At 31.4% G+C, this 24,582-nt stretch overlaps 3 protein-coding genes across 6 annotated transcripts in view; 1 reads left to right on the top strand and 2 right to left on the bottom strand.

Moving 5' to 3' along the window:
• Window positions 1–8,181: 8,181 nt before the first annotated feature.
• Window positions 8,182–11,118, bottom strand: LOC101489937 (uncharacterized). The gene is made up of 5 exons (XM_004495717.4): window positions 10,926–11,118; window positions 10,735–10,830; window positions 10,539–10,628; window positions 9,023–9,407; window positions 8,182–8,663 (listed from the first exon to the last, which is right to left on the bottom strand). Exons 1-5 carry the CDS (start codon window positions 10,950–10,952, stop codon window positions 8,515–8,517), a joined length of 747 nt encoding a protein of 248 aa, XP_004495774.1. The 5' UTR covers window positions 10,953–11,118; the 3' UTR covers window positions 8,182–8,514.
• A 1,703-nt stretch (window positions 11,119–12,821) lies between these two features.
• LOC101490476 (late embryogenesis abundant protein D-34) lies at window positions 12,822–14,559 on the top strand. 2 transcript variants are annotated; one of them, XM_004495719.4, is made up of 4 exons: window positions 12,822–13,199; window positions 13,475–13,525; window positions 13,872–14,180; window positions 14,268–14,559. In XM_004495719.4, the coding sequence occupies exons 1-4, from the start codon at window positions 12,882–12,884 to the stop codon at window positions 14,430–14,432; spliced, it is 843 nt and encodes a 280-aa protein (XP_004495776.1). In that variant the 5' UTR covers window positions 12,822–12,881; the 3' UTR covers window positions 14,433–14,559. The 2 variants fall into 2 exon arrangements, with proteins under 2 accessions (XP_004495776.1, XP_004495777.1); XM_004495720.4 differs by lacking the exon at window positions 13,475–13,525.
• Window positions 14,560–15,091: 532 nt separating this feature from the next.
• LOC101491023 (uncharacterized) overlaps window positions 15,092–24,582 on the bottom strand; it is a 36,433-nt gene continuing 26,942 nt past the window's right edge. For all 3 annotated transcript variants that reach the window (XM_012714473.3, XM_012714474.3, XM_004495721.4), the window contains exons 34-44: window positions 24,154–24,269; window positions 23,954–24,066; window positions 22,340–22,451; window positions 22,077–22,198; window positions 21,197–21,365; window positions 20,879–21,098; window positions 18,732–19,053; window positions 17,533–17,672; window positions 16,845–16,966; window positions 16,547–16,754; window positions 15,092–16,058 (exon numbers count right to left, since the gene is read on the bottom strand). In XM_012714473.3, the coding sequence (XP_012569927.1) occupies window positions 15,953–16,058; window positions 16,547–16,754; window positions 16,845–16,966; window positions 17,533–17,672; window positions 18,732–19,053; window positions 20,879–21,098; window positions 21,197–21,365; window positions 22,077–22,198; window positions 22,340–22,451; window positions 23,954–24,066; window positions 24,154–24,269 (1,750 nt within the window). In that variant the 3' untranslated portion in view covers window positions 15,092–15,952. The remainder of the gene's footprint in view (window positions 16,059–16,546; window positions 16,755–16,844; window positions 16,967–17,532; window positions 17,673–18,731; window positions 19,054–20,878; window positions 21,099–21,196; window positions 21,366–22,076; window positions 22,199–22,339; window positions 22,452–23,953; window positions 24,067–24,153; window positions 24,270–24,582) is intronic.

The following is a 24,582-nucleotide window of genomic DNA, read 5'->3' as shown; positions in this document are numbered from 1 at the left end:
GTCCATGTTTAAACTCTTTGATCTTTGCGGTCAAATATCCTTTTTGAGTCTGGATTATTTGTACTTGTTCCTTGCCATGTACTTGTTAGATATGAATGATTTCAAGAGCAGATTCTTTGTTAACGATGTAGATAAACTTTGAACGACATTCTGTGATAGATAGTTCGGTGAAGCTGATGATCATTCTCTGTTTATGATGCAGAATGATCTTGTTGTCTTTTCTTGTATTTGCTTGATTCTGCTCTTAATTAAAACCACTCAAGAACACAAGTTAAATTAACATAACATTTAGAATCATAATTAACATTCTTAATTAACCTTTGTTTATTTTCATCAAAACTTTAAAATAGAGAGTTTGTCTCAACAATAATTATTATTATTGTTGTTATTAGTAAAAATTATTATAATTAACAATAATTAAAATTAAAATAGTAAATTAATATTATTATTATTAAAAATAATTAAAATTAAAAATAGTAAATTATATTATAAATTTAAAAGAAAATATATTAAACTATGTTAATAACACGAAACAAAATACATTAAATTAACGGAAAAAAATACATCCTATTGATGTCCACCTAAATGACCTCCAGTGCCACATTTGAGATTTCGTCCAACTCGTCTAGCTCTTTCAACGAGTTGAGGTACTTCCTATTGATGAACCGGAAGAACCTTAACTCGTTCAAAGAGCTAGACGAGTGGGACGAAATCTCAAATGTGGTATTGGAGGTCATTTAGGTGGACATCAATATGATGTATTTTTTCCCGTTAATTTAATGTATTTGAGTTTCGTGCTATTAATATGATTTTGTTTAATGTATTTTCTTTTAAATTTATAATATAATTGACTGTTTTTAAGTTTAATTTTTTTAATAATAACAAAATTAATTTACTATTTTAATTAATTTTAATTATAACAATATTTACTAATAACAATAATAATAATAATTATTATTATTAATAATAATAATTATTGTTATTATTATTTATTAATATGTTATTATTAGTTATTAATGTATTATTATTATTATTTATTAATGTATTATTTATTATTATTATTATTTATTAATGTATTATTTAATATAATTATTAATTAATTTAATAATTAAATAACTCTAAAACAAAAAAAAAATTGAAAAACCCTTTGAGAGGTCGCATCTCCGACCTGCTACCGGGTGAAAAAAAATAAACACTACTAACTTTATTTATTTTAAACTCCAAAAATCTCAACAACTTCATTTGTTTTGTCAATTCTTATACTCTTTCATTATACTTTTTTTCTCAAATAAAAAATCCTGAATTTCATTTCATTACGCGCAATTTATTTCATTAAATTTTATTCAAAGAGAGTTTAAATATGAACCTTTCATTTTTATCAATTTAAATCGCATGAGAAAAAATAGATCTAAATCTATATTGCTTTGTTATAGGGTGTGGTGATTTTTCTAAAGTTGTTGAGATATTTGAGGGTTTAAGAAGACAAAGTTGCAAGGCTTTTTGATATTTCAAAAGGATGAAGTTTATTTCAATTTTTGGATTTAATTTTTTATTTATAAGGAAATCAGTTATTCTAATTTATATAATATTACTTTTTAAATAAAAATGTATGTGATTCTTTAAATTTAAGTTGTTTCTTTCTTCTATTAAATAATTATTTAACTTGTCGCCGTCATGAGACAAAATTTAAAATTTAAATACCTAAGCAATATTTGATTTTACCACATCAGTATTGGTATGACCTGTCTGTCGCCGTAACAGCCACGTGGCCAAACTTAAAGACTTTAATGGAAATTGACTTACACTTAAATAATCAAAAGTGTAAACTTTTACATAATTTTTCGTTTATTTTAAAGGTTAACAATGAAACAAATAAATTGAAATATATTGCGTGCGCCTCTGCGAATGATAATTTAGAATTTAGCATTATAGGGTAATGTTTGATGTTGGTGTAAAACTAACATTACGTCTTCATTAAATTAAAAGTTGAAAAATCTCCACTACATAATGAAACTTCTTTCTTCAAGAAAATAACATACTTTTTTAGTGATGTGATTCATTGATGAATAATCTGATTGATTTTCTTTGTTGACAAATCAATAGTTCATCGATCAACAAAATTCAATGAATTGGAATTGAACTTACTTTTCTCTTTTAGTAATATTTGTGCCATCTATATTGACAGAATTTCTCACAAATTTTACTTAGTTTTCATTTTTACTTGATATAGTTTGTTGGGGTTTTAACTTTGAAATTACATGATTAAAACAATTTCAGTGTTTCTTAGATTACCAACTCATTTGCTAGCTTCGGACGATTTTACACACTTCTATTATTATTATTCGAGATTTTTGAAAAAAAAATGTGCTCCGCTTTTTTCGTTTTTTCACATCAAAAGATGGTCTCATGTAAAGTGTAGTAATAAATTAAAAGATAAGACTATGGAAATTTAAGGTAAAGTCATTTTACCCGTATACAATTTAAATTATAGAGAATATATTTAATTAAATAATAATCAGTTTAATTTATTTTGCACTTAATATATAAAATAAGTTATAAGAAAACGGTTTAAATAAATATGTAAAATTTGATAGAGTTTTAATAATTTTTTTTTTGTCTATCTAATTCTTCATAAAATTATTATAGTAATTCAAAGTTTGTATAGAAATTTGATCAATGATTATTTTTATTATAGATTAAATTCTTACATTTTATTCAATCTTGACTTAAACTGTGTTTAGATTAATGTTTGTAAATATATTTTTAGTTAAATGATATTTTATAAATGTATTTTTGATCAAAAATGAGATTTTTTTAACATGATTTTTTTATAATTTTTTTGAAATGTATGTTTTATAAAATGAACTCTGTTTTAAATTATTAACCAAAGTACTTTTAAATATCTCATATTATATTAATTATATATTTTATTAATAAAAGAAAAACTTAAACTAAAATGTTAATGTGAGTGATAATAATAATAATAATAATAATAATAATAATAATAATAATAATAATAATAATAATAATAATAATAATAATAAATATGTACGCATAGCTATAAAATGTTAGTATTACTCTTAAAACGTGATTATCACCATACGTAAAAATTATAATCTTAAAATATATATTTTGTATACATTATTTTATTAGGTTTTGCTTTACAATTCCATCTCATATATTCCAGAATATGTCAGAAAAATTGTAAACAAATACAAAAAAAAATATAATAATAATAATAATGACAATAATAATAACAATAATAATAATAATAATAAATAAATAAATAAATAAATAAATAAATAAATAAATAAATAAATAAATAAATAAATAAATAATAAGAGTAACAATATTATTGCATGATAAGGTCGACTATGACACAACACAACCAAGAGGGCATAATAAACAAAGTTTGATTTTTCAATGGAGAACACGGAAAATTAAAAAACATCGATGTTGTTACTTCGAATAAACGTATATTTGAAGTGAAATTGCATTTGCAAAGAGATATAGGTGATATATCAACATCCGTTTACCATTTTAAAATGACAGCCAAGGCTAAACGTATTCACATGTGTCATGGATACCTGGTCAAATTTTTAAAATTGTAATAATTAAATAAAAAAATATAATATTATATTGATTATATTTTAAAGAGATATCGTAGCGTATTAAAGAGATATCGTAGATAAAATTTTGATTGATGTTTTTAATAATTAAATTTTAATTTTAATTTTTTTTAAACACTAAAAATTTAGAATTTAGTTGTTATGTTTTGTCAAAAAAAATTATATTGTCGGCAATTCGTAAATATTCATAATTGTAACTTTAAAAATAATTATAATAAAAGTTAAATTGTTTTATTAATTTGATGATTATGATAATTGAAAGTGTAAAATATATTTATATTGTTGATGTATATAAATTAAATACAAATTTTTATACTATTAATATAATTTTCTTAACTACAAATATAAAAACAATATAAATAATAGTTAAAATATATTTAAACACAATAATATTGTTTAAGATATCAATATTAACACAATGTTGATAAAAATAATTGTTTAGTTTGAGTAATATGAGTTTTATTTTAAAATCATGTGAAACTATATCTCAAATCAACGAATATTAGATTTGTTGATTTAATTTAACTTGAATTCAAATCTGTAAAAAAATATTAAATTAATTTAATTAGTTTTCATTAAAATTTTGAGATTATATGATCATATGATTTAATTTTTATATCTTTATATAAAATTTACAATTTATTGAATTGAAAATTTTAGTTTATTTTATAATTATAATAATTGTTTTTATAATTTTTTAAAAAAATTATTCTATCTAATTTTTTATAATAAACATTTGAGATTATAATATAACTCAAATGTTTCAACTGAATCTTTTAAAAAGTAATTGGAGATTTTAGAAGTAGTTGTAATCACACTATGTTTTCAAGAAATTCCACCAACTGCTTAATTTTAAAAATTGAATATTTTTTTACAAACATTTAAAACTTTATGCTTAAGAGAATTGGAAATCTTTCAGTGAGTGTAACGATAAGTACATTTAGGCAAAATTAATGACAGAGCTGCTAAATGGCACGGCAATATTTGTCCAAACGAATTGCACGAACACGTCAAATGAGTCACATACACTTTTATGCGTCTTCCTCTAAAATAACAAACAGAAATAAAATAGAGGAAATGCCAATGCGCAAGATACAAGTCTCGTGCAAATCCAACGAATGATGTGGTACCGTGAGTGAATACGGTCTTAGTTGTATTCGGTTCAAAATCAATGAACCATATTGTCTTTTTACCGGAATGTAATTGAAATCGTATTGCTGTTTCCCCCTCCAAAGGTGTTGCTGTTTGCATGGCTTCTATAGAAAATTCAGATGACAAACATAACATGTATCCGCATATATCCATCTGAAGTGCCTTAATTTGGGAAGCGAACCTAATTAAATCGAGTGTGGATTTACGTTGATTCCGCACTCGAATCTGTATAATATTTTTGTAATTTTTAAATTTTATATATATTTAAATATTAAATATATTTAATATTATTTAAATATTAAATATGATAATTTTATTTTTATATAAATATTTTTTAATTTTATTATTATATAATAATAATATTTTATTATATTATTTATAATATATATATTTTTTAAATTTATAATTTTATATGGGTGTGAATAGAAAACCCTAGCAAATTAGTACTTAAATTTCACATCCGCTAAAAAATAAAAAATTAGGGTTGGGGAGGCAAAATTCGCCTCCACCCTCTTGCTATGCCTAATAGAAAGTGTGATGACTACTCAAATGAATTATTTGTCATTCTATGTGCATATTATGGAATATATATATATTTTCAATTATTGAAAAATATGAAATTTATAACAAGAAGACAATAAAAATATACAAAAGGTAGAAATGAGAAAAGCGCAGCGCCGCTTTGGAGAATGACACAATCTCCCAAATACACAAAGTGTTTTTTTTCAACAAAAATCTTCTATTTTTTGTTACATAGGTATAGATACATATATAGTAGCATGAGTTCTACTTTTTTTTTGTTTACAAAAATACGTGCATCGATCTAGAATGATTCTGTGTCTCAACATGTATCCTTCATGCTTTGAATGTTATTTTATCCTCATAAAACTTAGTCTCTTTTCTTGAATGCATTTGTCTTCTTTTAATTGCTTGTTGGTTACAAAATATGAAAAATTTAGCACTCAAAGTATCTAAGGTTAGATTGCTTATACACCACATAAGTGATTTTGCACTCCCCTTTGAGGCCTTTTGGACACCACCTTATTTAATGATCCAACCCACTTTTATTTCAACAACAAATAACATACCAAAACAAGATTGGGCAACACATATCATTAACGGCGCATGATCCAAACTTAATCAAAATAGTCACAAAAATAAAATAATGATTCACACTTAATCAAAACAGTCACAAAAATAAAATAAACTTAAGTGTGACCAACACTTTTTATTACAATCTAAACCAAACAAAACAAAGCTAATAGCATCTCATGTGCCCAAGTCCTCTAATGTGGATATATGTAGTTGACCAATTTGGACTTCATTTCTTCTAAGTTAGGTCTAATTTCCATAATAGTCGTCATTTAGATTAAGGCTTCCTTAACTTTCTTTACATGAGCCCTTGTCATTGGTCTTCCTAAACCTTGAAGTGCTTCACTAGTATCCTTGATTATTATGTCCTAGTCAAAAAGTTTGTCATTAAAATTTGTGTTTATAACTTGCTGTAGTTTACACCATACAAATGTTCGATATTTTGCCTCATTGAACAAAAAGTCATCAAGTTTTAAACATTGCTCATAATTCTTTATACATTAAACTACTATTAGAGACTTGCAAAGTTATATTGTCCAGATTATTTTATTTATCTAGAAAATTTTGGAAATTGATACAAGTTATTTCTTTTTGTGCCAAATAGGTTACAACAATTGTGTGTTTGAAGGTATGTGCATGATGATAAAAATGGGATTGATACAGCGTAGGTGGAAGAGATGAGAAGAAGAGGAGGGATGAAGAGTTAAATAGTTGCTGCAACAATCATCTTCTATTGACAAACAGTGAATCATTTCCACTTTCATCTCTCAAAGCAGTGGTTCATTCATGTCCTCATGATTATAGTTGATAATTCTTATGGTGTTGTGCCTGCAAAATAAAAACATGAATGTAAGAATTGGTAATTTATATTAAAACTTGACTATATTACCAAAAAATAAGGAATCAAAACCTCTAAAAGCTCTTAATAGGTAATATTATGGTTTATGCTTTGACAATAATATGAAACCTACAAAAAAAAGTATAATGAATCGACTATTTCCATAATATAAATAAAAGTAAAGAGTGCTAGAATCTATTTGCATCTGATATACTTCAGTAAGATGTTTTTGATTTGGATTGAAGAGATCTAAATTTACTTGATTGCTCTCTTGTATGCTAATCTCATCAATGGTTTGAGAAATAGAAAACCCTGCACTTTCAGTTTCTTGAAATCTAGGTATATACAACCTCTGTTATAAAAAATATAGCATTAGACATACATGCTATTACATTTAACTAGAGAAAATAAACTTGAATATTTTTAAGATCACATGTCCTTGACTTTGATAACTTTTACTCTTTTTGTTGCTTTCTTTACTTTTATTTCCCGCAAGTTTCTTCTTCACAAGTTGATTAACTTTAGAAGCCTTTCTTTTTTAGGGAGGACGCCCTTTACTTCGAACTACTGTAGGATCAAGAATTTTATTCACTAGATTTTGAACTAATCTTTCTTCTTCTATAGTCACTGGAGAACTTTCTTTACAAGTTAAATCAATTTTCAAATCCTTGATCTAATTCATAACTTTCAATAAATCATCTTCAATATGTATCTCCACATAAGCAACTTCATAAAAGGCATCACAAGCTTTACCAACACGCAATTCTACATTTTCGGCATGATCAAAACCACATTTAGTAAGTGTATGTCTCCTCTTAATATCTTTCCTCCATCTTGACAAAATATAATAAGAAGGAAATGACTCTTTTACCCGTGAGCTTAAGAACACAAATGACGTGTTGTCCTAAAATACCTTTAAACTCAAATAAACAACATGCATATTGTATTTCAAAGTCTTTTTGTTAAACACTATGTCTTTGACTTTTTCATATACTTTTTCCAGTAATGCAATAACAGAGGTTGTATATTCCACTTATGACACTACAGGAAATACCTTAAAACTCAATAAAGGTTCCAGTGACACTAATTAGACTCGAAATGTAACCTACAAATCTAAAACATATCTTTTTACTATTATATTAAACAATTGAAGCTCTGTGATACTATATTATAATAAAAATGTAATTTTAAAAACCTTAACGGCTCAACTACTAAGACTACAAAAATAAAAATATTTAATGATTAAATTAAAATATAATACGTGTGTGATATCAATAATGTGATTAAAAGGAAGTCAACTCCTGTTATAAAAAAAACGGAAGTCAACTCCACAAATATTTAACAAATGTTATCTAGGTTTTACTTGGCATATTCCTTCAAGATTTCTTAGGATTCTGTTAATCTACAAGAGTCAAATTAATAGTACTAGTAGAATGTAAAATGGATGGCACGTCATATTGGGCGAAAATATAATTTCAACATACATGTAATCTGTATGTAAGTACAAGTTGATAGATTTAAGTTTTGTCACATAAAAATACAATGCTCATCAAATAACTCATAACAATTTATCCACCAAAAACTTAACAAAAAAAAAACTGTAATAAAGAAAACCCAAAAGTTTATATAGTGTAATTAACTTCCCAATACAAGTATTGTTGTTAAACCATACTCCTAAACATCAATATCTTGCTCTGTTAACACTAATTAAAAGCATTTCCACATTAACACATTTTCCAAACTTTGGTGCTAGTTTGATGCGTCTCTTAAACTACTTACATTTAATATCCTGCTCTGTTTAACCTAATTGACCCCATTATTCACTATCTTATTAGGTAGTTCTATTAGCTCTTCTTCATCATCACCATCACTAGAAATCCAACCATGGCAAGGTCTGCGCCTCTTGTGATAAAGCCTCCCCATAGGTTGTGAGGACTTTCTCTGAGGAAGTACTGCAGGAGGGATGATAGTAGTATACAAGATGCACAAGTTAAGCTTCAAAACTTTTTAAAATGAACGAATAAATCAAGTTAGTCTCTAAAGTATCACTCTATCTCCAATTTAATCCTTAAACTATATAAGCATAATAAGTAGTTCATAAAGAATATAAAATCCGTCAATTTAGTCTCATTCATTAAGATGTAAGGGACTAAAATGACTAAAATGACTAAAATGACGGATTTCATTTACTCCAAGGACTACTTGTTATTTTTATAGACTATAGGGACTAAATTGGTGAAAGAGTAATAGTTTAAGGACTAAATTGATGGTGTATTCTAAAATGAACTAACAAGGATGGGAAGTTGATTACCACATTCAATGTCTGTTGATACAATGTCTTTAATAGCCTTGACAAGAGCTTGGTTGTCAATTTCATTGGTTGCTGATACAGTGTCTACAGCCTTAGCGGAAGGATGATTACTAGATTGGATGGTGGCTTCTGAAGTGTTGACGCTGATGGGCTTTATGGGGGGTTCGTCAACAGTTTTACTTGTAGCTGTTGCGGTGTCCACAGCCACAATGGTAAGCTGATTACCAGTTTCACTGGTTGCAGATATAGCGTCAACAGCCTGATTAGTTAACGGTGCATCATTTGAAGCTTCGGTGTTAGAGCATGGTACAAGGGCTCTGTTTGAGCAGCCAGCAGGTGATGCTTCATTGGGACCATTTCCTGGATTATCCTCTATCAAACAATCCTTCACGCAAAGCAACACAAGAGCACAAAACAGGACATTATTCATCATAATTCTATAAGGTATACAGGCCAATAGGTCAAGGAGCTAGTAGTGGATTTTCATGAGGCACACTTTCCAAAAGATAAGAAATTTCATTGGAGTACTTGAGCAAATTTCAATTAGCCTCTCAAGCATTGTCAAAGTAGTTTATGAATTTCTCAAAATTATAACTGTTGATCAACCATACTTGGAGGTTGGAGTTAATAGTCTTTCTTAAAAAGGGAATGGGGATAATTTAAAGAAGGAAACATGAAGGAATTCAAGATATAGACCTGCACATAAAACATTAATGTACCCCACCAAAAGACATAGGTCAATTTCTTGCAGAAAAACTTAAAGTTCTGAGTTACAATACAAGACATCTGTAACTTGGAAAAAAGCATGACCTTTGCAGGTCATCTGAATAAAGCATAAACGCAATAAAGCCAAACAACAAAGGAAAGAACCATTAGATCTTCATCACTTATTTGAATATAATAATCACCTCTATACATGAAATATGAGCCCACACCACATTATGGACTCTAGTTACTAACATAATTAGATTCTACCAACTAACATTTGTTTATCAAAAAAATATTATTGGATCTTTGTAAATAGTGCTTAAAAAAAATTCCTACAAATTATATTAATCATTGAGATTTTAAAAATTAAATGAGCAAACAACCATTTTGATCTCTAAATGTGTGAGGTGTTGTCACTATAGTCCATATCGAAATTGCAAATACATGTCTAGTGCCTCTTTTGTTAGTAACTTTATGGACTAAATTGACTAATGAAAAATACATTGGAGGACTAAATTGACTAATGAAAAATACATTGGAGGACTAAATTGACTAATGAAAAATACATTGGAGGACTAAATTGACAACCTAAAAATAAATTCTATGACCAAAATGACTAATAAAAGTGACACTTTTGAGTGTTTGTAATTTTGATGCATTGAACTACACCTCACACATTTAGGAACCAAAATAGTTGTTTACTCAATTAAATTGTTTTAATAGATATAATTGTTTTAATGCCTGAATGCATAGGTGTGTGTGAGTTGCTTAGAGGATAAGCAAAAGCAAGAGAGTGAGTTAGAGTTACCTGATCTTGTTGTTGTTCAAGCAGGGTATTGATGAGAAGAGTGTAAGCGGAATCTTCGATGAAGACCCAACCATCGTTGCCGCCATAAACCTGAAACAATGGAATTAAGCATGAATTAGTTAATGAGAGTGAAACGAAATTAGAAGTTAATTAATAATTAAGGTTTTGTTGGAGAAAGGAACGGAAACGACGAAACTGTGAGTAGTTGGTCAACGGTTTGACGGACGAGTTTATTAGGGAAACCGAAAGGTGCCATGGCGTCGAGAGCTGCGTCCATTCGTCGCTCTCCCTTCTGTTAATCAGAATCACAATTCAATTCAATTCAATTCAATTCAATTCAATTGATGAGAACAGAGAAGAGAAGAAATAAGGTGAATGTGAAACGACCTTCAAGGGACGTCGTCTTGGCGCCATTTGAAGATGAAATTTGTAATGTTAGAGGATATTAGAATTGGAATTTTAGAGTGGGAGTGCCTCACTTTGCATTTTGCATTTCAACGCACAATTCATTTACGGTTGAGTTATAGTGTCAGACTGAGACACCAGACCACTGGATCATTCGTCCTTACGTTACGTATTCAAAAATTTTATGATGATACTCCTACATACATAAATAATTTAAGGAAAAACAAAAATCAATTAGTGGCATATATAAATAACTTCATATACCCATGTAAATACAAAAATATAATTCATTTTTAATATAAGATAAATAAAAAAAGTTAAATAAAGCTTGAATTATTATATTTATTTTTATTAATTTATTTTCTCTTATATTTAATATCGAAAGAAATATTATTAATATTAGAGAGACTAAAGGTCGTTGATGATGACCATGGATGATTATAATTGGTTGTTCAGTTCGCAATAGAGGTACCTATAAATAGGGGTGGACATAAAAATCAACCCACTCAGAAATCGAGCAACCCGCAGCAAACTGCCCGCAAACAGATGGATCGGGTCGGTTGAATGCATAAATGGATATCTTAATTGGTTTTAAGTGGATAAAAATTGCCGAGTGCGGATTTCAATTCTTGATTCATCGATACCTGAACCCACCCAATTAAACGTACATAGTAGATGATGCTAATAATAGTGTGCTTAGTAATGTGACACTATTGTTCTCAACCAATACATCACATATTACTTAATACATATATTCTTTTCCAAGAAAATAGTTAATGTTTTGACGAAAAAAAAAAGTAATAATGAATAATTATTTCTTTTTACAGCTTAGCACATTATAACGTTTCTACTTTTTTCTTTTTTTTTTTTGTTTTTGGTATTGCCATGCTCCATACGTGTAATTTCACATATTTTGGAACAATGGAAACAAACAACACTAATTTTTTTTTCTTTTCCTCCTTTTCTTTTTCTCAACCAATTATAATCGTCCATGGTCATCAATAAAAACCCAATACATTCTTTTGACAAACGTATTGGAAAACATTATGAACTATAAATCCACGGAAACAAGCTTTTACACCAGCTACTTTAAAATTATAAGGTGACCAAATGTATAAATAAAGTATTTGAAACATATAAATCCTTTTAAATCTTTTCCTACTAAAAATTTGTCAAAACCTTTTTTCATCAGCTACATTATCTTTTTTAAAGATGCGTTTCTTAAGACAATTATCCGAAATCAAACACTTTATGTACATAAAATAAATATTTATCCCCATCATTACTTATAGAGACACTTTTAATTCCTCGAACGGATATTTTAATTTGAAAAAAATTTGATAGATATCTCTACACCTTTATACACTTTTAAGAAAGAAAAATAGAGAAAATAATATAATATATATATATATATATATAATATAGACGTAGGTCTCATGATTGTTTTAATTCTGTGAAAAAAATAATATCAAAATATCTAAAGATGATATATATAATATTAATTTCTGTACATCTATTTAATATTTTATTTTATATCACATTTTCAATATATCATATATTCTATCACGTCAATCTATTTATCTCCAATATAAATTTACATCAAATGTTTTGACAAAAATAATTGGATCTTAAATAAGTTAGACATTTTCCTTAGATAAAAAATCACCGCGTAGTGTTAGACGGTAGGTCTCTAGAGGATACATGTCTTTGCTTTGTCAAACAAAGGTAAAAGAACCAACGGCTGAGGTACATAAACAAGTCCCCTTTTTTCGCCAAGTGTTTTTTACATACTCATCCGTGTTTCTCTCAAACCTTTGTCACGTGTCAACACCATCAGTGCATGGCGCTCCATGCACGTATATAATAATCTCACCTTAGCAAATAAATCGCACTCAACACCATAAAACAGAAAACAAGTTATATATCAATCGAAAAAAGATGAGTCAGGAACAGCCTCGGAGGGATGAAGAAGGAATAAAGTACGGAGATGTATTCAACGTACAGGGAGATATTGGAAGAAGGACGGTGGCGCCGGTGGACGCTGCGATGATGCAGAAGGCGGAGACAGAGACGTTAGGGAAGACCCAAAAGGGTGGTGCCGCATCTGTGATGATGTCGGCGGCAATGAAAAATGAAAGAGATGGAATTGTTGGGCATGATGATGTGAGTGAAGTTGCTGCCGATGGTGGTGTCAGTGTAACTGATGAGACAGATGATTCGGGGAATAAAGTTATCTCGGAGTCCATCGGTGGACAGGTTCTTATTTCGTATGCTAAGAAACCCGCACCTTTTGTTTTAAATAATTATTTTTGTATATATAATATTAAATATATTTGGATTGATTTTGGTTAAAAAAAACTACTTTCAAACAATACCTCTACTCAATTCATGAACACTCCCTATGTACATATCAAACAATAAAAATTACTCGTTTTTTATTCAATTTTTTTTAGCAGGATAATTTTTTTTTTAATAATCATTAATTGATTTTGTCAAAAAAGTTATTATTAATTGGTTAATTGGTTTCATAGGTTCTTCACAAAGTAGACGAAAAGGAAAGGAAAACTGGTAAATTAGTTGAGGTATATATATATATTAAATCTTTATGATATGACATAACATATACAGCTATTTTTCAATCTATTTTTTAACGATGCTGGTATTAAGTATCCAAGGATACTTTAATTAACCAAATATATAAATATTCAATTAAAACCTAATTGTAATTGCTATTAACTTTTTAGTAATACTATTTTCTCGGTGAACTCTACTTTTGTAGTGAACAACTTTTAGGCAATACTGTAATTATAAGATTGTGATGCATGGCTCAGAATGCATAAGCAAGGAAAATCTATGGAAATTTTGCATTTTGATCAACAAGTTGTACTTAAACAAATATAACAGGAATGACTATTAAATTACTCACAGGTAGTGGGACAATTTAGTCAAAAGGGAGCAATGAATACGATGGCAACAGCTTCTCTAGTTGAAGAGACGGGAACTGGAGCTGGTAGAGGGATAACAATAGGAGAAGCACTCGAAGCAACGGTTTTGACAGCCGGAAATAAAGCCGTTGAGTGGAGCGATGCAGCTGCAATTCAAGCAGCCGAAGTCAGAGCCACCGGACGCACCAACATTGTCCCTGGAGGTGTTGCCGCGGCGGCGCAATCAGCCGCAACTCTCAATGCTCGAACAACAAAGGACGAAGACAAGACAAAACTCGCTGATGTTCTCGCGGTACGCAAATTAATTAAACCATCAGCACTTGAATTTCAGTTATTGCCTTTGCGCACAAAAGAATTTGATAATTTACTTATGGTGTAGGATGCGACATCGAAGTTACCAGCGGATAGAGCAGCGACGAGGAGAGATGCTGAAGGAGTGACGGGCGCAGAAATGAGAAATGATCCGTATCTCACTACTCATCCTGGAGGCGTCTCTGCATCAGTGGCAGCCGCAGCTAGGCTTAACCAAAACAATAATAACTAGTACTTGCTATCTAGCTAGCTAATACTACTGTTTAGTATATGTGTATATTAGTTAATGCTTATGCTTTCCTGCTTATGCTTCACTTTTACTTGCTTTTATTGTAATGAAAAATCTGAGTTACAAAACAGACTACGCACTCTTAAAAACGGAAGTTTGCATTTTGTTTTCCTTTTACAAAAGGTAGTCTTTTACACACATTATAGATAAAATTATAAATAAATAAACAAATCAAAATAACCATGGAATGTTTGTTAGAATGACCTTACTTTAAATTACATTAAGTTGTAAGTAATATTATTTGTTTAGAATACAATAACTAAAATTATATTGAACATTTTAGTAGAATTTTATACGAGAGTAATTCTATTACATTACAGTAATTACAATTGTAGTATATGCGATTTGCACATGAATTTCCTATAATTGCTGCAGGATCTTAAACTGCAATTATTGTATTAAGATTATGTGCAGATAAAATACTTTTTTTAAAGAAATTATTTTTAATGTTTTTGGTTGTACTAGTGTAAATTTTTTCTACAAAAAAAATCATTTGATTAGCTTATAAAAAATCATTTGTAAAAGAATAAGGCAAGGGAATGTGGATCCACATCAGATTAGCTGATTATTTGAGATAATCAATCCTGTATTCACTGCGTATATATTCAAATTGCAATCACAGTTCTATAAATAACAAATGTATAGAGACTTGTGCAATCACAGTTCTATAAATAACAAATGTATAGAGACTTGTGGTTTAGCAGCATTGCTAGAATTACTAATGGTTATTCTTCAAACGATAACCATCATAATTCAAGTGTAGTTTTTGAAACAATAAATTTGAGAACGCCAATGTTACTTACAATATTTAACCATCCTACAAGACATTTCTCAATAGCTGCAAATAAGGATCAAACTATTCCTCCGCAGAAGATCTTGTAACTCAAAGAACTCGGTAATGTAATGCCAGTTCGTTGATCAGTCTGAAACCAATCCGATATTTTACATATCTTTGACCATTGTCAGTAGCAAGAACTGTTGGTATATTTAAAAACAGCATGATTTTCTAAAAAAACCTGGATTCTACATCACTCATACTTCACACTGTGATTGGGGTACAACAAAATTGTCAAGCGAATAAATATGGATGGTTTTTTTGGCTCCTTTCAGTGTTCCAGTCTTCATAACACCTGGTTGTTCAACCACACATATTTCAGTAACCTGCACAAATGTTTTCCCAATTTACGGTTCTCGATGTTTGGCTCCAAATGAGGTTTTCGAGCCTGGAAGAAATGGAGTACATGGAAAACTTTGATCCATCGAACAATTTCAGGTAGGCCAATAATGGGCACGTGCTTGATGGAGCTGAGAAAGAACGGCCGACCATAATTTGTGACAGCTCTAGGCGATTCTAGTCAAATATACAGAAAATATACAATCCCAGCCAAGTATATGAAGTGGGGCAAAAAACCTAAGCTTTGCATAAGCTTAAAAAGTCGAAGAACTCGACTTTGATAGTGGGTTTATCTGGATGTGTATTTTTCACACGCTAAGCTGAGCTTTTCCAGCCACAATTCCTTGGAGACTAGTCGAAGCAGTACTTGCACCAGCTCCCGTATTCTTATTTCTCTGTCCATCAAAAGAACAAGATTTAAAACCAAAAAAAGAGTAGGTGATGAAAAAGAAAAATCTACATTCACTACTTTTTACTAAAAAGTTAAAATCCATCCTAAGATTATAATTGTAGTTTTGATTGGAAAACTTATAATAGACTGTTTGGTTTTACGTCGGTAGCACACAAGCTACACTTTGTAGCTTCCTTATTTTCTCGTCAACAGTGCTTGAGGACGTGATAATTTTATTTCCACCGCGGTTTCAATACTAAATTGTGCTTCGTGGAAAGTTTTGAGATTGCTCCACCACCTTCGAGTATTTTAATCACATCTGATATACTTGTTAGATACTAAACATTAGTGATTATTGAATACTATTAAATCTAAATTTATAAACATTAGTGATTATTGAATATATTAAATCTACATTTATAACTTTACGGGAACCAAAACAATATATATAGTTCACCCAAAACCAGAGTTCACCCAACATATTTACTTTACCTTGATGTAACAAGCTCACAAAAGGAAGGTAAAAGCACAAACAAATGGGAACGGTTCCCATGCTTCTCCTTGTCCTCTGCTAGGTCAGTTCTCAAGCATGGGTGCAAGGGGAGAACAGATGGCACGTCTGGATGAATTACAAGACATGCCAGTTCTTGGAGTACATAAATAATTTCTTCAAGTCTTGCTTTCGGTAATGGATACTCCCCTGCAGGAAAAAGAAAATAATTAAGCCGGAAAAGGGAGATGAAATAAAGATTATCCATGTAAATACTCTCTCATCAACGAAGAAGCTCACCTAAGCCATTTTCATCTGTCAGAAACCTGCTCAAGATGTATTCACATCTGTTCATAAGCACCGTAATTGAGATTTTGCTGACTTCAGATCTCATCGTATTCCAATTGATTTCATTAGAGTAACTGAAAACGTTATATCAAAATGGTCAACATTACAATAAGATCATATATAGTGGAACCTAAAAGGTGAAGAGAGAGAAGAAAACAAAGCTGGACAAATTCAGAGTATAAAAAATTTAAAAAGTAAGAGAAAAAAATCTGCAATGGATGGCATGGTCCTTTTTTAGCTAGGGTGAGTTGTTCTCATCATTGGAAATTTTGATAATTGAATAAGGCCTCTGTTCAGGTCCCGAAACAGTGTTACTCAAATAACTAACCAGGAACCTAAAATATACTGAAAATGAACATGCATAAAATATGTAACAAATTGGATTTGGAACATTTCTCTTCGGACGAAAGTACATAAATAACGGATCATAAGAAAAAAAAGTCACAGACCGAGCAAGTAATTATATACAATGTACATAAAAGTTAGATAGCAAAAGCATCCATGACATCAACACTATCTCATATAAGATCATTTTGAGCTTCCCAAAGTAAATTGTAATCAAGTAAATAATTATATACGCTCAAAGTGTGAGAAATTGAAAATTTATTAATATGATTGACAAGCCTTCAAAGGACGGCACCTGCTCAAAGAAAATAACTTCTGTAAACAAGTCAAGGAAAATCTGCTGCAATGTGGAGGCATGAGCTCTACAGTCTCAACAGGTAATGAGCATGTGCGTGATGCACAACGGTCCAATGTGGAAACCAGTCGCTCCACAACCTGAGAACACAGTATTAGATAGGAAAAGTAAATTTTGCACCGAAACCTCATGCTAATGGCATTTTCATTGGTTTATATAATGTGAAAGGCAACAAAAGCTCACAACAAGTCCATTCAGCCAGGTGATTTTTGCAGCATAAAGAGCAAACAACTTTGATGTCAGGAAAAATGTTGATCATTAACAAAATTATTACTCACAATAAGTCATGCACAGTAAGGGGCGGGACATTGTTCAGAAATAGAGCTAACTCCAACAAGGAAATTTAAGAACTATTAATAATCAATAATTTACATGTTAATTTAAGAACTCTTGAAAATTTCCATATTTATTTTTACGGTATGGGTGAGTGATTGAGGAACCTGATAGCTCCTTAATACAGTAGTAGTATTCTGTAATTCCTCAAAACAGAAAAAGAGAAGATACTACAGGCCATTCAAGAGAAAACCCTGCCAAATGCTCATTAGGTAATTTCCTTACTCCCCAAGATCACCACGTTCATATTTATCTCCCTCTCCCAACATATAACTCCCCTTTCTTGATTTGTTCCCTCTACCTCTCCCTGCCATGCAAACATCTGTTATTTCCTAGATGGAATTTCCTCTCTTCCTCCACCGTTATTAGTTGGGTTGGTTCCCCAATCCTTTAATCACCCTTCCTGATGTACACCCTCCTACTAGGTCTAACTGTAAGTTGAAAACTACTGATGTGTAGGTAGATCTTAATAACTCTTAGTTTCATGTATCGATAAATACCAAGGAATCCATATTGGGTTCTTCAATGCAAAGTATCTTACATGCTGGCAAGAAAATAGGGCGACGTAATACATATCCCTGACCATTGTCATGGTAAATCGGGAGTTTTTTCATCCTGCAGCCAGATCAACTTTGATCAAGCTCGGGTGTAAACTAGCCACATACCATATGACCGAATTCCTACATCCATCAAGCCTTGTTTACTTTAATAATAACTACCAGTAATGCATTAGATGCGCATGTACATGCAAACTTCATGGTGCACCAATTATAGTTAACAATATTATTTATTGATTAAAAACTTACATCCATAGGGGTGTCAATGGGCAACTTGAGGACAGCGTCGCCAAGAATATTTAAGATAGTCATCTCAAGGGACTCATCAGCCTCTAAAACCACCGCCGAGAGAGAATTTGAAGAAAGAGCTCGTCCACAGTATCCAACAAGGAATATTTCATAAACATCAGCAATTTCTTTCCATATACGTGTTCTGACAGGTTTAGTAATGCCCGAATCTGGACCACCATTTGTTGTTTTGAGGACAAAGTCAACAAGAACACGATTGAATGCTTCAACTGCTAACCTCCAAAGTGCACTATCTGGATTGTCTCGTCTTGTTGTCATACATCTGAAAAACAACATAATAGTATAATTGCACAATAATCACAAATCTATAGACAAAAAGGAAAATATTATGCACATACCAAAATGGTGAATACCCTCAATGCAATAGAGTCAGTTAGAAAATGAATAAAAACACTCTCAGTAGGTGTAAACATACATACTCTATCGTTGCTAGAGTGAAAAAACGATACCAATATGTTAGCAGTAAGAGCAGGGTAGACTTAAAATACATTATAAAGACTAAAACTGAAATAAGGTAACACAGTATTCAAGAGATTCCTTCACTCTCCCTCACTATCCTTCAGTAACTTTCCCACCTCTATCTTCTCCCTGTATCCTATCTTAGAGCCATATGGGTCAACTTCCCTTTTGATTAGCTTCAACTTTCTTACTTGAAATATGCTAAGAACCATATTTTATTTTATAGCAAAAAAGGATAAGAGCCGATCAAAATGTAAAAAGTTCACAGCTATCAACTTTTAGGAGAGCTACTTCAGAGGTTCCTGGTGAAGAGTTGAAATAATAGCTTTCTGTTTCCCTCTCTCAATCTTAAATCTCTTTCACCGAGGGCGTACAGATCATAATATTTTATAATGTACAATAATCCAGAACTAATAGTTGTGATCTACAAGCAAAAAAGTATTTATTGCTCAAATAGGTAGCTTTTACGGAAGGGTTCCCAAAGTGCTTTGATGTTGAGATATAGTGTAATCACTAGAATATTTGATTTATGTTTCTGAGATATTATCTTATTTTCTTTTCTATATAAATATTCCTTATTTCCATTTTCCATGTATACAACTCTAATGTAATTAGATTTTAATCTCCATAATGGCATAAGCACTGGGTTCGCTTTGTACAATTATCATTATAAATACAAAGTGATGAGAGCTAGTCAAGCAATTCAACATTTTCCTCAAGTCTTATCAATTGGTATCAATGCTGGTTGCTAGGAAAGGGCTACCCACAGATGGGTTGATTGGAAAGGCCGAGTAAAGTAGCGTAGAGTGCAATCGCCGATATGTAGACTCTCAGGGGCAATGCTATGGTAGGGACTTGGGTATTATGGGATGTCCAGGTTCTACATCAAGTAGTAATGTAGTATGGGATGCTCAATGTAGTATTTAAGTGGCTTGGTGTTTCACCCTTACTAGTTAAGAGTGAAGAATCAATCCTCATAAATACTTCACAAAGCATCCCATGTTACTTGATGTGAGACTTGGACACCCTGTAATACCCAAGTCCCTATCATCTCATCTATAAATTTGAGTGCTCTCTGCTCCTGAAAATTCACCAATAAGAATATACATTCTTCTTTTTGACAAGGAATACACATTCTTCAAATTCATAATTTATTTTCTGATACTATTTCTGTCTCTCAATGATTAAGGTTTGGAAGCCACTAAAAATTCAAGAAAGTAACCCTTCAATAGAACAAAAGTGATTGAAGTACTATGTGCAGTATAAATAAATAAATGTGATAAAAGAAAGAAAATTCTGTGATCACACATCTTCCTAAGCTTATAAGAGAATAGACGAACTTCCGCAGTTAGCATTCATCCCAAGCTTACCATGTCAAGTCATTTTTCTTTGCCCTGATTTTCGATTAAAACACGCAACACCTGATGTTTGTAGCTACAGTACCTATGAACTCTGCCTGAATGACTCTTCATAGAAACACAATCTCAGCCTTTTCCTGACTACTTTATATAAATCTTTTCAACTAACTTTTTTATAAAACACTCTCCAAACCATATGCAAGCTATCCTGTTTACCATTAACAGTGTAGTAGCAGAAAACAATTAAAATTAATCAAGAGCAACTACTACCTTCCCAGGCTTTGAATAATTTCAGGGTATACAATATACTTTTCAGCTGTAGGTGCCTGCAGGAATAGATCTACCAACAAAGGAACTAGCTTCTCTGCAAATATATAACTAGGAGTGCCTGCATTTATAGCTGCAGTTGACTCAGAACCTGGAGATGCTGCTACTTTATCACGTGATATTGGAGTGGTGCCATTAGGTGCTTCATAGTTCACCGGAGAATCTACACATATGAGCAGAGGTTTTACATCATGATCAAAAGGTAAAATTGAACTAACTCAGAATCAACCAGATACTTTCATGCCTGGATAAAATCCAAACCTCTTGCTTGATCTATTTTTCCATCCTCATTCTGTAAATGGGTATCCTGTCTAGGAAGATATTGCAGAAACTCTCGAAGAAGAACAGGCCACATGGAAGAAGTTGCTTCAGTTGGACCTAACAGCGGTAACATTTCTAGTATAGTCCGTAGCACAGGTGGGACATTACCCTAGAAAATCGGAGCACCGCATTCATGAAAATGTTTCAACTTAAAAATGATAATTCTACTACAATTACAAAATAGGTTCTTTGAATTGTACAGCATGATTCTTCTTAAAGGAAAAGCAAATTTCAGGAAGCAATGTCTTGCACACCAAAACTTCAAAAAAAAGTCACTTGGGACATAAATAAGTTGACATGATGAAAATTAATAATAAATGGCCCTGCTTAGAAAAATTATGGAATTTCTCTAAAATAATAATTGCTGTAGACTGGATATTAAACTTATTTCCCTCACTTCAACTGTTCATTGAACTAAATATGAAGGTGAAAAATGCCTCATGATACTACCAAGTTACAACTCCAACTTTTGTTCTTATGACAACTGCTTCCTCTGCTGCTAAGTGGGTATAAAGCATTATGAGGATGCCAATGAAGTGAAAAGTAAAAACCTGGCAACATCTTGTTACCGACGAGTAAATCATTGGTTAGCAGTTAAAATTTAGTGACAACAGCATTTGATTGCATAGTTACTTTTCTTTTCCAAGTTAACAAAACATTAAGTTCACAACTTTATAATACTATGTATTCTGAAAAGTAATATACATGGGGTAATTGTAATGTGCTGGTTGCTACATATTTCCTGGCATTGATGAAAAAGCATTGAACATAACAATAGCAGTACCAAATGAAAGAAAAAGCTATTAAAATATGGACTTACAAATTCCATTTCAAAGTTATCATTTGTTATCATGGCTTTCTTCACAGCCAAACCTATGATTGCTATCAACTGTGTGTATATGACATCATTGAATGATCCTTTAGCCTGCACGTAAATCTCTCCTGATAGACATTCAAATTTTTTAGTGAAATCAGCCTCGTGTAACTATCACTATCTGAAGCTAACTTGACTGTGGTGGAAGTAGAAACTTAAAGGCATGACTATTCTCCTTTAACATAATAAAATGAAAACCAATACTTTACCAAGACCATGCAGAATCTCCTGCTTCACCTTGTCACTGTAACTGGATGGCTTTTTCAGAACAAGCTCATAAACATCAATCACTGAAATCAGGTAAGGCATCGGCATATTTCCCTAATTCATGAACTTCAGTCAGTACTTAAATGAGTATATACTTCAACTAGTACTGCTTTCTTATATTTGTTCATTGATGTGTAAAGATATGTGATTTTTGTGTTTTTTTGTATCTCTAATGAGATCACACACCTTCCTATTTATAATGATGCTGCAATAATTACATTCAATGTCAAGGAAATTGTATTGACTAGGACTACTAACAATTAGCCTAGGATGTTGCACAATCAAGGAATAATTAAACATACATTGAATTTTAACACCCCCCTCAAGCTAAAGCTTAATATACTTTAAGCTTGTTACATCAAAATATTTTGTCACAAAAAAAAAACTAATTTTGACTATTGTTAGACTAGTTTGAAAAGAGAAGACACCATTAATGATTCATGTGTGAAAGAGTCACCACTGAATTGATCATTGGTGGGAATAAAACACGCCACTAATATGATTCATATGTGGGAATAGAGTCACCACCGGATTGATCGTTAGTGGGAATAGAGTCACCACCAGATTGATCGCCAATGGGAATAAAAGGCGCCACTAATATGATTTATATGTGGGAATAAAGTCACCACTGGGTTGATTTCGGTAGGAATAAAATGATTGTCTGAGCAAATGGTATCTTGTCCTTGAAACTAAATTCTCACTACAGCATATACAATGCGGAACGAAGAGTTGAAAAATGAAGGTTACTGAAAAATCATATCATGAAAAGATCTGTAGAAGGGTGTCGGAGACAGGTGCATGCATTCTCACACACGGATTTGGTGGAGGCGCGTGGGACCCATATATAGAGAAGAAGGACGCGCGTGACAGCGTGTCCAATGTTGGTTGGCTACGGGAAAAGCACCGTCGTGCTCTCCGAAGAATTGCGCGGCGGTGTTTGCTGGTTTTGGATGCGCACTAGAAAAGGGGCAGCTGGTGTTGGCACAGCTGTAACAGAGTAAAAAAAAAGGAATAAAATAGTGACAACTGGTGTAAAGCACAACTGTGTTTGAAAGAAAAAAAAGATCACTGGAAAAACATAGTGAAGGCGGTGCTTTTGAGGCCAGCTGTGGCTGCAGCCGTAGTTGATGGTGACAGATGACTGTATGAAGCCAAAAAATTGAAGGACTGAAAAAGGTGGTGGTGCTGCCAGCGGCATTTGCCGCCGCCTGCAGCGGTAGTGAAACACAGACGGGTCGCAGACTCAGAACCTGCTACGATACCATGTAAAAATATGTGATTTTTGTGTTTCTTGTGTCTCTAATGAGATCACACACCTTTTTATTTATAATGATGCTGCAATAATTACATTCAATGCCTAAGAAATTGTATTGACTAGGACTACTAACAATTAGCCTAGGATGTTGCACAATCAATGAATAATTAAAACATACACTGAATTTTAACAAATAAAAAGTCAAAATGGCTAATGTTAAAGATAAAAGGCGCGTCAGGGAAGCAGCCTATTTTCCATCTACAAACACAATATAAGCTTTAATTCATATCATTGTCACTACCTTCAACGAATGGGAGTTAACATTTGTCTGCAAACAATTAATTGCAGCAAGTGCTACTTCTTTACTACCATTTAAAATGCTATTCTCCACAAATTGAAGCAATGATTCCCAACCTACACAGGGCCAAATTAAATCAGCATTACTTGCACATTACACCAAACGAAACTAGCTGATAAATCAAATAAAAATAATGAACGTACCAGACCAAAAGTTACTTAAACTTGTGAAAAAAGGAAAGAACAATCGCAATATCCGTGCTATTCCACCAAGAACAAGTACAAGAGTTTCGTCCCACTGCTTCTGAGCTGTGTTACGGCTGCAAAATGATTAGAGTGTAAGTATATATCAAGATATTTTGGATTTGGTTATAAAATTAACATAGTTACCTACAGTGCATCTATAGTAAAAGTTATAAGTGTCATTATGCAGTCACAGTATCAGCATAAACATGGAAATGGATTTGGTGCAATCAAAATTTACTGCATTCACCATCACAACCCTTGATAAAAAATCAATGATTTAGATTTTAATTTTTTTTTTCTTTCTGAAGTTACAATAACAGCCATTTGATTTACATTCCAAAGGCATATGTAAGCTTCGGCTTAAAGAAGAGTGTTAAGCAATGTAGG

The sequence above is a fragment of the Cicer arietinum genome, chromosome 4, assembly GCF_000331145.2.
Source record: "Cicer arietinum cultivar CDC Frontier isolate Library 1 chromosome 4, Cicar.CDCFrontier_v2.0, whole genome shotgun sequence".
Lineage (NCBI taxonomy): Eukaryota > Viridiplantae > Streptophyta > Magnoliopsida > Fabales > Fabaceae > Cicer > Cicer arietinum.
The sequence above is the reverse complement of the archived record's forward strand: the minus strand, read 5'-3'. Positions and strand labels throughout refer to the sequence as shown.

Excerpts from the sequence above, each read along its gene's own strand:
- LOC101490476 (XM_004495719.4), top strand. The coding sequence starts at position 12,882 with ATGAGTCAGGAACAGCCTCGGAGGGATGAAGAAGGAATAAAGTACGGA. Across the intron at positions 13,200-13,474 it reads CGGAGTCCATCGGTGGACAG|GTTCTTCACAAAGTAGACGA; the intron begins GTTCTTATTTCG and ends TTGGTTTCATAG. Across the intron at positions 14,181-14,267 it reads AACTCGCTGATGTTCTCGCG|GATGCGACATCGAAGTTACC; the intron begins GTACGCAAATTA and ends CTTATGGTGTAG.
- LOC101489937 (XM_004495717.4), bottom strand. The coding sequence starts at position 10,952 with ATGGCGCCAAGACGACGTCCCTTGAAG. Across the intron at positions 10,831-10,925 it reads CAAGACGACGTCCCTTGAAG|AAGGGAGAGCGACGAATGGA; the intron begins GTCGTTTCACAT and ends TCTGATTAACAG. Across the intron at positions 9,408-10,538 it reads TTGAACAACAACAAGATCAG|GATTGTTTGATAGAGGATAA; the intron begins GTAACTCTAACT and ends CTTTGCGTGAAG.